The sequence below is a fragment of the Aquarana catesbeiana genome, linkage group LG01, assembly GCF_042186555.1.
Source record: "Aquarana catesbeiana isolate 2022-GZ linkage group LG01, ASM4218655v1, whole genome shotgun sequence".
NCBI classification, from domain to species: Eukaryota; Metazoa; Chordata; class Amphibia; order Anura; family Ranidae; genus Aquarana; species Aquarana catesbeiana.
This window is the reverse complement of record NC_133324.1, coordinates 589,098,747-589,116,495: the sequence shown is the minus strand read 5'-3', so window position 1 is coordinate 589,116,495 and position 17,749 is coordinate 589,098,747. Positions and strand designations below refer to the sequence as shown.

The following is a 17,749-nucleotide window of genomic DNA, read 5'->3' as shown; positions in this document are numbered from 1 at the left end:
CAAAAAAAAGGGCTGAAAAATTCGACTTATACTCGAGTATATACGGTACATAATATATTTTATTTACTAAATGAATTTTTTTTTTTTTCTTTAAATCCTAACTAAAATATACTGACTCCGATCTAGCTACATTTTCTGTCTATTTTTTTTTTATCCTACCTAAAACACACTGACAAAAAAAAAAAAAAAAAAGGATTTTTTAAATCTTGTCAGTGTGTTCTAGGTAGGATATTAAAAAAAAAAAAAAAAACAAAAAAAACAAACAAAACAAATAAACTGTGCACTATTGTTTGTGGGCCCTACTGTGGGTACAAGCAACAAATGATATACACATATGTGATATTGCTGCTATCAGGAGAATTTATTTTGGGATGTTCTTTGATGGCAGGTTCTAATAGCAAAAAACATACAACTGATATATAATATATATATATATATAATATCTCTCTCTCTCGCTCCAGCTCTCTCTATATATCTATCTATATCTATAATATATATATATATATTTTTTTTTTTTTACTATTAAGGGCCAATTTGACTTTTTTTTTTTTTTTTTAATTGACAAAGTAAAATTGAAAATTGGCCCTTAATAGTAAAAAAAAAAAAAAAAAAAAAAAAAAAAAACCACACAACACACACAGGGAGATGTTCATTGCCATTTAAAACCAAAAAAAGCCAAATCTATCCTGGAAAAAACAAAAAACAAAACAAAGAAAACAAAACAAAGAAAACAAAACAAAAAAAAACAAAAAAAAAAAAAACACAAGGTATAAATCCCCCGAGTACTTTAGTTGTGATATGTAGTGTTTTATTAAACACATATCAAAGTTGCAAAACATTGACATTCAAGCAGATTATCTGAATTTGACCTGGTATCTGCTTCTTGCAGTGCCTGTATAGCAGAGCTGGAGTATGAGAGAAATAAGTTGAACAAGGAGAATGCTGATAGAAATTGGAAGCAGAGTGAGCGGAAGATGAGCATGCAAGCAGAGCTCAGAGGAAGGCGGTTAAATGATGCTGGCCATCAGACTGAAAACATTTAGCAACACCAAATTACTACAGCAAAATCTATGAATTTAAAGGTGAACATTGCAGCAAAACTGGTTTTATTTTATCTTTAAGGCTAGGTTTCCATTGTTGCGACCCCAAAGTCACAGAATTTACAGTGCAACTTTGGGTGCGATGTCATGCGACTGTGAGAACGAGTCGCATTAAAGTCGGCACAAAGTAGTGCAAAAACCTTGTTTGGAGTCACTGCGACTTGAGTCACACTAATTAGAACAGGGATCATTGAAATACATGAGTTTTGACTCGTCATGCGACTTTACATGTCAAGTCGCACAACTCACAGTAATGGGAACAGAGCCTTACTGGCGATTATCTTGTTATTTTTGGTTGGAGTTCTGATTAAGCAATTTAACCCCATGAGCAGGTCATGCAAATATTGCACATAAAAAAAATGAAGATATGTTTCTTATCATTGAAAGTCATGATCTGCCTATTTCATGGTTTAGTATGATAGACCATTAAATGCTCAAGGAGGAACTAATGCAGCGCAACAAGCAATCTTTGGTACCTAATATGCAGAACCTTCGGAAAGTATTTTTGACCTCTGCAGACTTACAGTCCCTTGAGTTAATGACCGCCTTTTCTTTCTCTGGATTTTTGAGCACTTTAGAGACTGGAGTGAAATTTCTGACTACTTTTGGCATTTTTCTCTCAATGGGTAGAAAAAAAAAAAAAAAAAAGCAGAACAAGTTATCCTATAATTGATAATTCACTTGTACATTTACAGGAGGACTAATAAAAACAAACACAGTACACAAGTTTTAATATTTTATTTTCCAGAATCTTATTTTGTCATGGTATAAAATAAAATGTGCCTTTAATACATATATTTTCTAATATATTCACACAATTCCAGAGTTGCTTTATGTTAGATATTTTGCTATAGCTTAGCACAAAGTTCATTTTATTTCAAGACCTTTCATTAATATTCAATCAGCAGCCTCTCCTAACTGTGCGTACAGACACATACAAGTACAGATCAAAACATATTAAAGAACAGGGTTTCCCTGAAACTTCATACTGCATTTGTGCTGGTTCATGATCAGTGCAAGCTGCTTTATGGCACAGTTTGACACATACACACAAAGGTCAGCTATCTACAGACTGAATGTAACTCACATGACACACACTATGAATGATGCACACCAGACAAAAATAGATGTTAAGCCAACTATATTATTAAAATGCTGCATCCAGTGACTATACTATATCAAAAGTTCCCGTGGATATGACAAAAATAACTACCACAAAGATATATGGGGCTTTAGGTGTAGATCTAAATATGTAATTTAGAGCGGATGTTCTTAGATTGACATATGCTAAAAATTATTAAAATGATAAAAAGGAAGATTCTTACTAGAAAAATACTTCTAGTAAGGCTAGGTCCTTTTGCACTGCAACCTAATGCACAGACTAGTGCATATCATAAAAGATCTTACTACTCTAAAACAGGGTGCATCACTAGCTACATACATTATATCAGTGGTCTCCAAACTGCGGCGGGGGGAGGGGGGGGGGGGGCAAATGTGGCCTTTTGCTTGCCTTTATCTGGCCCTTGGGGCACTACTCCACCAACTGACAGCAATGATGAGGCACCATTCCCCCTACGGACACCATCAGTGGGGCACTATTCTTCCAATTGATACCAACGATGGGACGCTTTCTCCCATTAAAACCAATGATAGGGCACAGATACTGTTGTCCCACTAAAGCCTGAAGGACAGTAAACTGGCCCTTTGCTTAGAAAGTTTGGAAACCCCTGCATTATATGTACTTTGGGTTACAAGTACATATGCATGTATGCAATATATGATGACTAACCAAGGCATAGAAATGAGAAACATTCAAAATGAAGCAGAGGAGGGATAAACCATGTACAAATGGAGGGTTTTATTATGAGAAATTAGAAAAAAAAATAGCAGCATTTCAAATAGAAATCAAGTTCCAAATTTAACATGAGGATGGAAGACAGCCTCCAAATATTTGTACAATGGCAGCATCAGTGTAACCTTTTGTTGGGTAACTTTCATACACTGAACATTTAAACATGCTCAACAAAATGATAAAAAGGAACAGTGCTAGTTAAGAACAGGCAGCATTAGCTTCTGTCCCCCTAGCACTGCTGTCAGATAGTGTTTTTTAGGCACTATGATGAGAACAGTTCACTTTAAGTACTCTAAATCTGTTAAGTGCTACACATGGTTCCTGTAAAAATCTTTCTTAAATCACAAATGAAATGTATTCTTGAAATGTCATAACAAAATAACATTTTTAAAATATATTTAAAATTGGAAGGGTGCATCATCAATTGACAAAGGATCTACCAAAATAACATCTACATATATCTGCATATAAACTGTGCAAGAGTCAAAGCCCCAGGGATTACTCAGAAACGGATATGTAATACACTTGAATATGTCTCACAATGATTAAAACATAACTGCTTGTAACATTTGGTTCCCGTCACCTTAAGAGCATCAGTTAAATTCAATATATTCATCTTTGTGGCAGACATTAAAGCAGAAGCCATGGCTTCTTTACATAAACTGGTATGTAGGGCAGAAGTAGCACCTTTCCAATTGTTAAAGATTTCTTTAGAAACTCGCCTCAAAGAATCTAATAGTTTTCTGGCAGTTACGTGACCACAGTCTTACTCTATGCTCACGGATAAGGATGTGAGTGGGGAGATGCGCTGCCAGAACATTGCTTCTGGTTTCTGCGCTCCATCACTTCTGTCAGTCAGCAGTGACAGGCAGGACTGACTGAGACTGCTGGGTACAGAAATAGCAAACCTTGACCCCAATGACCATGTTGAGCTACTGGGAAAAGGCCGCGTCACAAAATACAGGCATTCTGAATATGTAATAATGCTGTAGATATAGGCGGATTGAGTGTGGTCACCCATACGTAGATCGCCACTCAGGATTGCCATTTCTAGCAGGATAATGAGACAAAAAAAACTAGACAAAGCAGGATATGATGAACGGTAATGGACTCGGTAAAGGTATACACTTTCCAAAGTAACATAGCCAAATTCATGCTCTTGAGTTAAACTTACTCTGACAAACTAGATCTTTCTGAGAATGTTTTGAGAATCTGCTGGTATGTGGGAAAGCAGCTATACAGCCACTGGGCATATGAATGAAGCATTCTTGCAGCCCTATGGAAAAGGAGGGGCACGAGAGAGGTAAAGGACACATAATAGCTGGTATAGTCTAAGTAACAATCATATGAGGAGGCAGGTCTCAGTAACAAATAACAGGTTATCCAAACTCTGATTTTCACACTAATGATTGGACCATAGCTGGATATGTTGGAGTAAGGCTGAGCCATTTAAGGCATTTAAAAAGGAATGAGTTTATTCACTCTTTAAGGCAGTAAACTAAACAGATGATATCTTATATTTTCCCTTTTTAATCAATGTGTTAGTCTGGTTTTGCAGCAGAGGAGCATTTGGAGTAAAATACTGAAAGGATTTTTTTCACTGAGCAATTATGCTGCTTAGCAAGCGCACTTATTTTATTTGATTCAAAAAAAAAAAAAAAAAAAAAAGTTAAAAAGGAAACTACAATCAAGTCACATCATCCAAACTTTAAAATTAAATAATGTACTTTTTAATCTGGGCCCATTATAACAACAGCTATAGTCTGGCATTAATTAGTATTAAAAAACTAACAATTTTTGCTACAGCTAAGTGCACTGTAAAAAGATTTAATTTTGTTCATTATAATCACCTACTTCCTTGGATTTTTGTTTTAACTAGCCAATTCAGAGGTCCATTTGTTGGGATAGCAAATCACAAAATGGTAATTAGGGAGACAGTATGCATATAGCGGCATTGAGATGGCAATCAAGGAACAACTTGTACCTATTTCAATAGACAACATGCTTGGGACTTCAGTGTCAGTTACTGGCTTTAGAGTGGACTAGTTAACAAAAAAGGCAACTAGGCCTAGATAATTGAATCAAATTTCAAGCCAGCTATTCTCTGACTTTCCACTAAACACGTTTTTTTTCCACATATTACAACCAAATGCAATACCTAATCTATGAAGATCTGAAAAAAAAAAAAGATTAAAAAACAAAATCATTCCAAAGCTTGTAGTGCCTCTCCACACGTAATCGTATTAATTTGGCCTCATGACAACACTACTTGACTTGTTTTAAAGACTTGGGGCAAGATGAATGAAGTTATGACACACAAGTAACTCATCATCTCTAATAATGCAAGTCCCTACTTTCTTTGGTACTCTCCTATACTTCTCAAAAAATTTGGGAAATGCACCTATGAAAATATGCTTATATATTTACAATGACAAACTGCTATACATATAAATCTAGTAAATGGATGCATTTTCTTTTTTCTTTACAATTTGTGATCTTATGTGAGTTTTTCCAGTATTTCTAGCACATAATCCATCATATACCTACATCTGTGTATAAAACTTAAATATACCTCCCGTACCTCGCTTATCACTTACAGTATTTTATCAAGTAGACATGGGAATCTTTGATATTCCATATTACTGAATATAAAAAAAAAAACAAAAAAACAAAAAAACACACAACTCACAAAAATACATTATGTACAGCTCTTATCTAGATATAAAAGGCTATGCGATTATTCCCATCCCAAACGGTGATACTCTGGTAGTGTTACCTACTATATGCATTCAAAATAAATATATATATATATTTTTTTTATATATATTTATTTTTTAAATATTAATGAGCCACATCTCACCATGTCACCAATATGACATACATTATATACAGCAGGATAGTCACATCAAGATGATGATGCATTGATAAGTATTAGGGCCTGTTATTGTCCACGCTGCTGGTGGAATAGCGGTCTAAAATATTGCTGTAGCTCTGATTTCCAGTATGCATTAAAACTGAAAATGGATCTTTGTTTTGAAGTCAGAGGTTACATGATCAGACGTAGGGAAGGATGCCATACTGGAAGATTGCCATGACACCCGCGCTGAAAAGACCAGCTACAGGTACAGTCACAAACCAAGCCAGAAAGATGTTCCTAAACAAACGCCAATCAACAGCTTTTCTTGAACGGATCCAACCAACAGCCACCACCGATCCAACCTTGTGGGAGGGAGGAACATAAATTAAAGTAAATAAGTACCCCATAATGAAAATAAGACAAAATCAAATGTGTTATATGAATGCCAATTGTTATATCTGTTCTAGATTTTTTTTTTTTTTTTATTCCCATAGTTATCTAAAAGGTACACTACAGCTTAATGGATTTGCAAATGAAAATAGATTCTGTAATACAGTATTAAGTGAACTAATAACTAAGTGAACTAATAACTAATGATCAGGTAGATAAAATGGAGAGCAGCGGTATCAACTAGAACTAAACTTTGCTCCTAAAAGAAATTTTGCATATTTAAAAGAGCACTTCATTGTTAAATATTAGTCATGGAAAGGGAAAAGAAGCAGTTATGGAATATAAGTAGATTAGAATAGTTTGTAGGTATATAATACAACAAAAGACAGTTGGCTAATCATTGCAGAATTTTGCCTTTAATAAATCAACACTTGCAACAACCAAACATTTCACTGTATGTGCATAGACAGAACACATACATATACAGTGGTGAAAATTAATTATTTGATCCTCCGCAGATCTTATAAGTTTGCCCACTTACAAAGAAATTAAGGGTCTATCTTTTTTTAATCATAGGTGTATTTTAAAATGAGAGAGACAGAATATCAACCAAAAAAAACACACAATGCAAATGTTATAAATTGAGTTGCAGGTCAGTGAGTAAAATAAGTATTTGATCCCCTACCAGGCAATGATAATTTTGGCTGCCACAGACTGGCTACAGTATATGTGCATGTGGTACACAGATTAGTCCTGTCAATTTAAGGATTTGCTCCTAATGATAACAACTCGTTACGTGTATGAAAGACACCCGTCCACAGAATCTTTCTTCCATTCAAAGCTCACCATCATGGACAAGACCAAAGAGCTGCCAAAGGACGTCAGGGACAAGATTGTAGACCTGCACAACACTGGAATGGGCTACAAGACCATTAGCAAGAAGCTTGGTGAAAAGGAGACAACTGTTGGAGCAATTATTCACAAATAGAAGAAATACAAAATAACCATCAATCTCCCCCGGTCTGGAGCTCCATGCAAGATTTCATCTCATGGGGCAAGGGCGATCATGAGAAAAAGGAGGGATCAGCCCAGAACCACACAGAAGGAGCTTTTGAATGATCAATGCAGTTGGGACCAGTCACCAAACAAAACATTGGTAACAATACACTGCCATAGATTGAAATCCTGAAGCGCCAGCAAGGTCCCCCTCCTCAAGGCACATGTACAGGCCCATCTGAAGTTTGCCAATGAACATCTAAAGGATTCAGAGAAGGATTGGGATAAAGTGCCATGTTCAGATGAGACCAAAATTAAGCTCTTTGGCATTAACTTGACTCGCTGTGTTTGGAGGAAGAAAAATGCGGAGGTGGAAACATTATGCTTTGGGGCGGTTTCTCTGCTAAAGGTACAGGCCGACTTTGCCGCATTGAGGAACCAATGGACGGGGCCATGCATTGTAAAATCTTGGATGAGAACCTTACTCCCACAGCATAAGAATGACGCAAAACATACCACCAAGGCAACAAAGGAGTTGCTCAAGAAGCACATTAAAAGTGATTGTAAACTGTTTTTAATTTTATTTAAATAACATACATATCATACTTACCTCCACTGTGCATTTTGTTTTGCACAGTGTGGCCCCGAACCTAGTCTTCTGGGGTCCTCCGGCGGCGCTTGTGGCTCCTCCTCACATCGGTAAACCTTGCGGGTGCGCTCCAGAGTCCAGTATTTGCGTGCAGACACAGAATGCCGGACTCAGCCCCGCTCCCCGACACCCGCGTAATTGGATTTGATTGACAGCAACGGGAGCCAATGGCTGCACTGCTATCAATCTATACAATCAAGACCCGAGAACCCCGGGCAGAGGGGTACAGCGAGTCTCCGAAGGGAATGAACAGGCTCAGGTGAGTAAAACTGAGGGGCTAGGGAGGCCGGTCAGTGTCAGAAGTTTTTTCACCTTAATGCATAGGATGCATTAAGGTGAAAAAACACGAGGGTTTACAACCCCTTTAAGGTCATGGAGTGGCCTAGCCAGTCTCCAGATCTTAATCCAATAGAAAATTTATGGAGAGAGCTGAAAACATCAAGTTGCCAAAAACCTTAAGGCTTTAGAGAAGATCTGTAAAGAATGGAACAAAATACCTCCCAAGATGTATGTAGTAACCAACTACAAGAAACGTCTTACCTCTAAGCTTGCCAACAAAGGTTTCTACACCAAGTACCAAGTCATGTTTTGCTTGGGGATCAAATACTTATTTTGCTCACTGAACTGCAACTCAATTTGTGTCATGTGTTTTTTCTGGATTTTTAGTCAATATTCTGTCTCTATCATTTAACCACTTCTGCCCTGGAAGGATTTACCCATTTCCTGACCAGGCCCTTTTTGCGATACGGCACTGCGTCACTTTAAAATGACAATTGCGTGGTCGTAAGATGTTGTACCCAAATAAAATGTATGTCTTTTTTTTATCCACAAATAGAGCTTTCTTTTGGTGGTATTTGATCACCTCTGCATATTTTTGGCACTATAAAACAAAACAAAAAAGTCAATTTTGAAGAAAAAAAAAAATAGCAGCCTGTGGATAGAGTCAGCAGGACCCGCTGATTAGATCCCCCGCTGGCCAATGGGCGGCACGTACGAGCCCAATGTACACCTACGACGATTTGCGCAGCCAACCTGCCGCAGTATAACTGCGGTGGCTGGTCGGCAAGCGGTTAAAATACACCTATGATAAAATTATAAACCCTTTATTTCTTTGTAAGTGGGCAAAGTGGGTGATTTTTTTAAGGTATGGACTTCCCCACATTTATGATTTTTTTTTGCCCTGTTGACATGTTTCCTACTGTAGACAAACACGTAGCCTGGGAGGGGGCAGTAAAATTTAGAGTCAGAAAGTAGCAAAAGCCAGCCCATTGAAACCATTCTCTAGAGACAAACTGCACTGCAATTGACTGGTGGGTTCTTAAAGTATAAATGAATTCAGGCAATGGAGAAGCAGTAGCAGGTGTCCAATTTGAATATTGTATATTTTCCAAAGTAAATGTTAGTAAGGCGAACCTATGTTTACTTTGCTTACCCAATCATGATCATGTGTACAGCATCCACCACACTGACCCCTGCCGCACTGCTCTGCAGCCGAAATCGCTCTGCTGGCAGCAGTGGTTTGGGCTACAGATCAGTGTGAATGGGCACTAAATCTAACATCCTGCTACTGAAGTATATTCACAACACAGGAAATTCAACCTATTCAGTAGTTAAAAAAAAAAAAAAAAAAAAAAGCCTTCAATGAACCTTAGGTAATGACTTCAAAAGTGGCACCTATGAAATATGCAATGTTTAATATGTACTCAACTAAAAACTTTTTTTATTTTTTTTTAATTCACAACAGGCCCAAATGTTATTGATACATTTTAAAACGAGCAAACACCCTTACAGTTGCCATCCCCAGCCCCCATAGGAGGACTAAATGCTTTTTAAATCTAGGGGGTTACAAAAGAAGCGGTGTTTCTTTACCTTCTATTCACTCTAGCAAGCTACTTTGATTTGTTTGACCAGTGCACCGCAGCCACCTCTGTAAGCCACTGCCAGCTGTGGTCGCATTCCTGCCTCTACCTCGTACAATGTAGGGTTCGTAACCCTGCACTGTATGTGATGATACAAAGGCTCCATCCACGGCCAGCTTCAGAGAAAGAACAGTGCCAGCACTTGCTGAGACGGGGATTCAAGTAATACAGCCTCCTCTGCAACCTCTTAGACTTAATGAACATTTAACCCCTGCAATGCGGAGGCCCATTGCAAAGGTTTTTTTTTGTGTGTTTGTGGCTGGAATTGGGCTTTAACATATGAAGGCAAATGCAATGACTAGCCATCTGTTTAATTTTCAGCATCAACAGCAAAATATACTGTCCATTACCACTGCAAACCCAATACCTTGCAATGAGTGGAGCTTATGGGTATGCCCACATTAGAGGATACTAGTACAGTTAGCGCACACATAACTTCAATGCAAAATCCACTGTAGAGGGAACAAAATTACAAAAAAATAGTCTGAAGAGTGAAAGACAAGCAGGAACCACATGCCATGCATCAACTGAGACTAGTAAATGTGACAACAGGAGAGCATGCAGTTCTCAGTGACTGGCTGTAGATCAAATGTTTAGTAGCACAAGTGGAATACTTATTGCCCTTTAACCGGATTATACTGATGTAAAAAACTTTATAAGTATGTTGTGTTTATGGCTAAAGGTAAGCCAGTATTGCTAGCGTCTTACCAAATATCAATCTCTTATTTACTCATTTATACCCATGTGTTAACTTAGGCAATAGAAGCAGGCATGAAAATATTCAGGACAGTTCTTTACTGGATAGCCTTGTGCCACTAAACACTGATCTTAACCACAGAAGGGGAAATTGGATAGTTGAACTACTCCAGCAGCAGTCACGTGACAAAGGCATACCTTGCAGTGTGTGGTACTGATAGGGAGTCCAATATTTGAAGCTACCACAACTGTGAACGCCGAAGCCAACTCAATAGTGAAACCACTGCAGGAAGCATAAGAAAACACTTAAAAGTCACATTTTGCTTGCAACTGTCAACCTGCTCTGCAGGTCTTTAACACATTTCCTTACCGGAATAGTTGTCTTCAGAGAACGTTGTACAGCAGACAATCAGCTCATAGACAAAGATGCATATCTATATTTCTATGAATAAATCCAGGACTAGAAGAATACAGAGTTGACAGAAATACACAAGAATTTTGTGGAATGTGAAATAATTCCATAGGAAAATTCATATAACTGGAACATCTGTTTTGTTGACAACTGTCAAAAGGCGGGACTTTACTCCCTTAAAGAATACACAGTGCCTTGAAACAGTATTTATAACCCTTGAATTTTCCACATTTTGTTATGTTACAACCAAAAACATAAAAGTGGCACATAATTGTGAATTGGAAGGAAAAATGATAAAATGCTTTTCAAAATGGTTTTACAAATATTTGAAAAGTGTGGAGTACATTTGTATTCAGCCCCCCTGAGTCAATACTTTGTAGAACCACCTTTTTCTGCAATTACAGCTGCAAGTCTTTTTGGGGATGTCTTTGCACAATCAGAGTGCCATTTTTGCAAAATAGCTCAACCTCTGTTAGATTGGATGGAGAGTGTCTATGAACAGCAATTTTCAAGTCTTGCCACAGATTCTCAATTGGATTCAGTGTGGACTTTGACTGGTCCATGAATATGCTTTGATCTAAAACATTCAATTGTAGCTCTGGCTGAAAGTTTAGGGTTGTTGTCCTGCTGGAAGGTGAACCTCCATCCCAGTCTCGAATCTTTTGCAGACTAACAAGTTTTCTAAGATTGCCCTGTATTTGGTTCCATCCATCTTCCCATCAACTCTGACCAGCTTCCCTGTCCATGCTGAAGAAAAGCATCCCCACAACATGATGCTGCCACCACCATGTTTCACGGTGGGAATGGTGTGTTCAGGGTGATGTGCAGTTAGTTTTCCACCAGACAGTTTTGCTTTTAGGCCAAAAAGTTACATTTTGGTCTCATCTGTCAAAAGCACCTTCTTCTACGTTTGTTGTGTCCCCCACATGGCTTTGCGCAAACCGTAAATGGGACTTCTTATGGCTTTCTTGCCACTTCCATAAAGGCCAGATTTGTGGAGTGCACAAATAAGGCTACTTTCACACCAGGGCCTTTACAGGCGTTACAGCACTAAAAATAGCGCCTCTCCTGTGTCTCCAATGTGAAAGCCTGAGTGCTTTCACACGGGAGCGGTGCACTTGCAGGACGGTCGAAAAAGTCCTGCAAGCCGCATCTTTGCAGCGCTATAGGAGCAGTGTATTCACTGCTCCTAAAGCGCGCCTTACCATTGAAGACAATGGGGCAGCGCCGCAAACCCGCAACAAAGCGCCACTGCAGCGGCGGTTTTAACCCTTTTTTGGCCACTGGCGGGGGTTAAAACCACCCTCTAGTGGCCAAATAGCGACGCTATGACGACGGTAAAGCGGCGCTAAAAACCTAAAAAAGCTTTACCACCAGCACCTGCCCGCCCCAGTGTGAAAGTAGCCTAATAGTTGTCCTTGGGACAGATTCTCCCACCTGAGCTGTGGATCTTTGCAGCTCCTAAAGAGTTACCATGGACCTCTTGGCTGTTTCTCTGATTAACGCCCTCCTTACCCAGCCTGCCAGTTTAGGTGGACGGCCATGTCTTAGTAGGTTTTCAGTTGTGCCAAAATTTCCATTTTCCAATGGATTGAACAGTGCTCCGTGAGATGAACAAAGCTTGGGATATTGTTTTTTATAACCTAACCCTGCTTTAAACTTGTCCACAACTTTATCCCTGACCTGTCTGGTGTGTTCCTTGGCCTTCATGATGCTGTTTGTTCACCAATGTTCTCTAACAAACCTCAGAGGGCTTCACATAACAGCTGTATTTATACTGAGATTAAATTACACACAGCTGGACTATTTACTAATTAGGTAACTTCTAAAGGGAATTGGTTGCACTAGATTTTAGTTAGGGGTATCAGAGCAAAGAGGGCTGAATACAAATGCACGCCACACTTTTCAGATAGAGAGATTATATATATATATATATATATATATATATATATATATATATATATAAAATTTATCATGTTACTTCCACTTCACAATTATGTGCCACATTGTGTTGGTCTATCACATAAAATAGATTTACATTTTTGGTTGTAACATGACAGAAAGTGGAAAGGGGGTATGAATACTTATTTATAAGCTAAATAAGGTACACATTTCTTGGCCTTAACAGTGAACTCTAGTTAAAGCGTTGACTAACATGAAGAGGTCTAACTACCAAGTTCACTGTTGGTATTTGACATTAGAAAAAAAAAAAAAAAAGGAAAAAAGGTAGGAGGAGAAAAGATGGAAGCAAAACCTGCTCAAGTAATAAGTATGACATTTTCAATATACCCCTACTAACTATACAGAAATGCAGGTGTTTTTTAAAATATTGGCACACATTGTAAAAGGTCATTTACATTTAGAGCGGTTCTTCACATAGAGCAGTGGTTCTCAACTCCAGTCCTCAGGACCCACCAAGAGGCCAGATTTTAATTACCACCTTGAGGAGATGCAGACTAGAATACTGCAATCACTGAGCAGCAAATGATATCACCTGTGATGTATTTCAGTTATCTTGTAAACCTGGCCTGTTAGTGGGCCCTGAGGACAGGAGTTGAGAACCACTGACATAGAGCTATAAAGATTAAAAAGGCTATAAGTCATCTTTAGAGCATTCAGATTATTATTGTGGATCTTGCTTTTAAAATGCATTAAAGTGTCAGTAATCCCAAGTACTAAGTTTGCGGTTCTCTTTTAAAAATCTTTTATTGGCTTGAAATTACCTGGTAATACTGCCAGCTCAACAGGGTGCCCTATTCAGAGTGGCATTGCTATTGCAGCCAATACCCAATTGCCTCCTTGCCTCTCTGTGCATGCTCCCAAAACTATATCAGGAAGCTGTGAACTTCATTCCTCACAACTATATACCCTACACGGCTCTGCTGTAGTTTAGAGGGGGGGAAAAAAAAAGTGCTCCCTAATTAAAACACTTAATCACCTGGGCTTAATTTTTTTTCTGTGTCCCATTGGGAAGAAGTCCCTTCACTTTCTGTCCCAGAGAAATAGCTGGAAGTAAACAAAGATTTCTCTAAAGTAAGGAGGATAGTTACCTCTTAGACAGCCGTCATCAGATTTCCTCATTGGATGATTTCCACTCATCTCCTGTTATTATAAGAACATTTTCGACTTTCTGTACTAGACACACAGCTCACCAGGACCAACAGTGAGGGGCAATCTCCCCAGCAGGGACACAGAGCGCATTAAAAACCTGACAGAGGTTCTAACCATCCCACCATTAAAGATCTTGGCTTCACAAACGCTTTACGGTTTGCAACTGCATCCCACAATTTCTTTCAACAAGTGTGTACATAAAGCAGAACTACAATATCTGACCAAACCAAAAAACGCTTTTTAAATTTTTTTTGTTAATATTTAAAGCAAACACCCCCATCCACCCATGTCTCAATGCTTTATTTTGCTGAGAAATCCCCATGAAAAACACTCCCCTGGCAGTGGCCAGCTTGAGTAAGGGCATACGATTCACGTAGAATTTACTTCCTGGAATCCATCTGCCCTTAGCTTAGGCATGAAGGCAGGAGGGTGTGCTTATCTGAGAAAAAGCCCTCTTCCCCTCCAGAAGACTTCTGGGATGTATGACATCATTTGCCTAGGCATGGAGATTAGGAAGTAACTAATGAAATGTAAAAAGCAGTCTAAAACAAGTAAATCTGATGTACTTTCCTATCTATTTACTAAAACTAGCAGCATAAGGATTAAAAATAGTCAATGTTGATTGATAGAGTGAAGATCCACTTTAACATTGACTTTATACATTAAATATGCCTTAGCGAGCAAAGCCATACAAAGAAACTTATGTGTATTACCCTCTGAGCTTATGGATTACTTAATTTATTAGCTTATTAAAACAAACTTTATTAAATTACTTAAAGTTATGTCATTCTACATGTTTCAAAAGCAACACTTGAAACATGTCAGAAGTCACCACATTTTATGAGAAATGCAATGTGTGTGTTGTAAACAGCCCTTGCAGAAAAAAAAAAAAAAAAAAAAAAGCGCAACTAGATATAGGACAGCCGTTCTCAACCTTTTCAACATGGAGGAACCTTTGAAATAACTTTCCGGTCTCAGGGAGCTCCTGCTAAAAGTTACTACATCTACAATTCATGATACATTATTGTGATGGTCAGTGGGAAGAATGCTTCTTACACTTGCAGACATTGGGAAGAATCCCCCCCCCCCTTTACAGATAGCTAAAAAGATCAATGGTGTCTGTGTGGACTTATCTGAGAGAAAGAAATTGCTCAAGGGACCCCGAGCAACCTCTGGTGGAACCCCAATCGTGATAGGTCTGGGCGTGTTCAGTTCGAACCCGCCAGTAATCCATCACTGCACATCGCCAATCATAAGCAGTGAGGCTTTTCCCGACCATCAGCTGCACATACACACGCTGCCTATGATTGGCGGTGCAGTGCCTCTTCCTAGCGGGTTTCGATCCAATCATGCCCGGGCCCATTCCTAAACCCTAGTTGAGAAACCCTGATATAAGCTCATATAGACAGAGGCTTTAATCCTTTGCCTCAGTCTGTATGAGAAAGACACATTTGCTCTGTATGATCAAATAGACTAGCTCGTTTCCTAAAGTACAATTGTTTTAGCCATAAGTTACCCACATACAATCATATAGGACTTCAATGGATAACACATAAAAGATTGCTTATGGTCTAAGATTTTGATCATATGAGTAAACTTTTTTTTTTTTTTTTTTTTTTTAAGGAGTGCGAAAACCTAGACACACTAACAAAATTCAATTGACTATTAGTTTCACTTCCTAAAGCTTTAACTTCGAATAAAGATTTTTATTTCCAACCGAGTAACTGGTTTACAAACCTCATTGAATTCAGTTGAAATAAATCATATTAAGGCTCTATTCACACTAGTGCAATTTCAGATGTGACTTGAGTCGCACAAAATCACGTCAATAGAAAATCGCATTGTTTTCAAAAGTGGCTGTTCACATCAAAACCGCTTAGCGCAGCGTGATTTTGGAAAAGGATCCTGTACTACCTTGGTGCGATTCCAACATGATTATGGCCCCATAGAATATACAAACCACATCTAATACTAACAAAAAGTCCATTGCGTTGCTTTTTGCCACTTTTTAAGCCAACTATTCGGAAAAAACCAAGCTATAGATTTTTATATTTTATAGTTTGTAAAAGAAGCCTAGCATCAGTTCCACCCTTTTTTTAATCAACTGTTGCATTAGAATATAAAGAAAAGACATAATATATTAAACGCTATTATATTGAATCAATCATTTACTGATTTACTCTTAAGGCCCGTACACACAAGCCGAACGTCGAGTGGCATCGGCCGGTTTTTACTGACACTCGGCCTATGTGTACTGCAGCTGGTTCGGTCAGCTTCTGTCGAAGGGGCATGAACGAAAAAGTTCTGCCGAACGGCTCCCGAACAGAGCTCTCAGACAATGGCTGAGAGCTCTAAACTGAGTGTTTGCCCCTGTCAGAACACAATAGAATAGCAGAGGAGATTGCTGTACTAACATTAGATAGTTAGTACAGTGGCTCTGACCTGAGCTGTCAGTTTTTTTTTTTTTGTTCAGCCTGCTGTGATGAACGAAAAAAAAAAAAAAATAATAGTAGTGTGTACGGGGCTTAAGCCCCCTATCTTAGTCCACAATTCTTAAAATGGGAAAGGAAAACCACATAACTACAAAAAAGCCAGAATAGCATGTACAATATTTACCTTGATGGTGTTATTGGGGTAAGATCTTTACCCATCGTCTGGATGACTCGCCGACCCCATACCCAGAGACCAGCACAAATACCCACGCCCCCATACAGGAGCAGCCATACAGGTGTAGAGGCGTTTTGCAATACTCCTCCCTGTTGGTATATTAACCACAAAGCAACTAGGGGCCCAATAGCATTGCTGTAATGGGGAAAAAAAAAAAAAAGAGTTTAGTTCAAATATCAAGCCAGATGAGCATTTACACACATTTAGAAAACCAAGTGAAAAAAGAAAAAAAGATTAGGTTTCCAAGATAATTATATGGAATACAACACTATTTATCTCAGTTGTATGACAAACCCTGGAGATTTAATAGCTCTCAGGAGTATCACTATGTAAGTGATCATGTGGATTCCTTCCACATTTCCCATGGCCTCTCTAGGACAGGTAGTAAAACAACCTTAGCGAGAGACCGAAGGAAAAAAAAAAAAAAAAATATCACCCAATAGGAGTTTAAACCCTTACCCTATACAAGACTTTTGGTTATAGATCCAGTTCAAATTAAATCTGTCCTACAAGAAATGTGGGGTTCGACATTGCTAAACCATCCCAGACTACAGTTGCTTGACCATATGTACACCTCACTCCCAGTTTACTTCCAGCAAGATAATGCACCATCACCAAGCACTCATCTCCAACTGGTTCCAAAAAAGTTATAATGGCTGCAAAATACTCAAGTACACTGCACAGTCCTTAAACTGGTAGCACCTCTGGCATTAGATGGAGCTCCTCATAATAAAATGTGTGGCCACCAAACAAAGGCAGTGCATGATGCCAATATGTATGCATTGACTGAAATCTCAAAGTATTCTCCATGCAACCTGTTGCAAACAATTCACGCTGTTCTGAAAGAACCAAGGGATCTCTCAAGAGAAACTGCCACGACTTCCAGTTAAACAGGGTAGGTATATGATAAAGAAGCATCTTCACATTACAAAGAAGGAAAAGTCTACAGTAGTGCTCCATTTAAAACAATTCTAATATAAACACTGACGTAGAACATACTTTGTTGCTTGCAAGTTCTACCCCGGGGCCAGAGTTATAATGAACTACACCCATCTTGCAACCAAATGGTATTTATAATTTCGCTGTTGTGGACAAAACAT

The 17,749-nt window shown here is 38.5% G+C and overlaps 1 protein-coding gene across 4 annotated transcripts in view; it reads right to left on the bottom strand.

Annotated features, from left to right (window-relative positions):
• Positions 1 to 1,823: 1,823 nt before the first annotated feature.
• The window catches only part of SLC20A2 (solute carrier family 20 member 2), a 182,110-nt gene continuing 166,184 nt past the window's right edge, over positions 1,824 to 17,749 (bottom strand). For 3 of the 4 annotated variants that reach the window (XM_073598032.1, XM_073598021.1, XM_073598028.1), the window contains exons 9-11: positions 16,599 to 16,784; positions 10,658 to 10,742; positions 1,824 to 6,171 (exon numbers count right to left, since the gene is read on the bottom strand). In XM_073598032.1, coding sequence (XP_073454133.1) covers positions 6,007 to 6,171; positions 10,658 to 10,742; positions 16,599 to 16,784 — 436 coding nt within the window. In that variant the 3' untranslated portion in view covers positions 1,824 to 6,006. Of the gene's footprint in view, positions 6,172 to 10,130; positions 10,216 to 10,657; positions 10,743 to 16,598; positions 16,785 to 17,749 lie in introns of all 4 variants that reach the window. The other variant, XM_073598038.1, reaches the window with a different exon arrangement.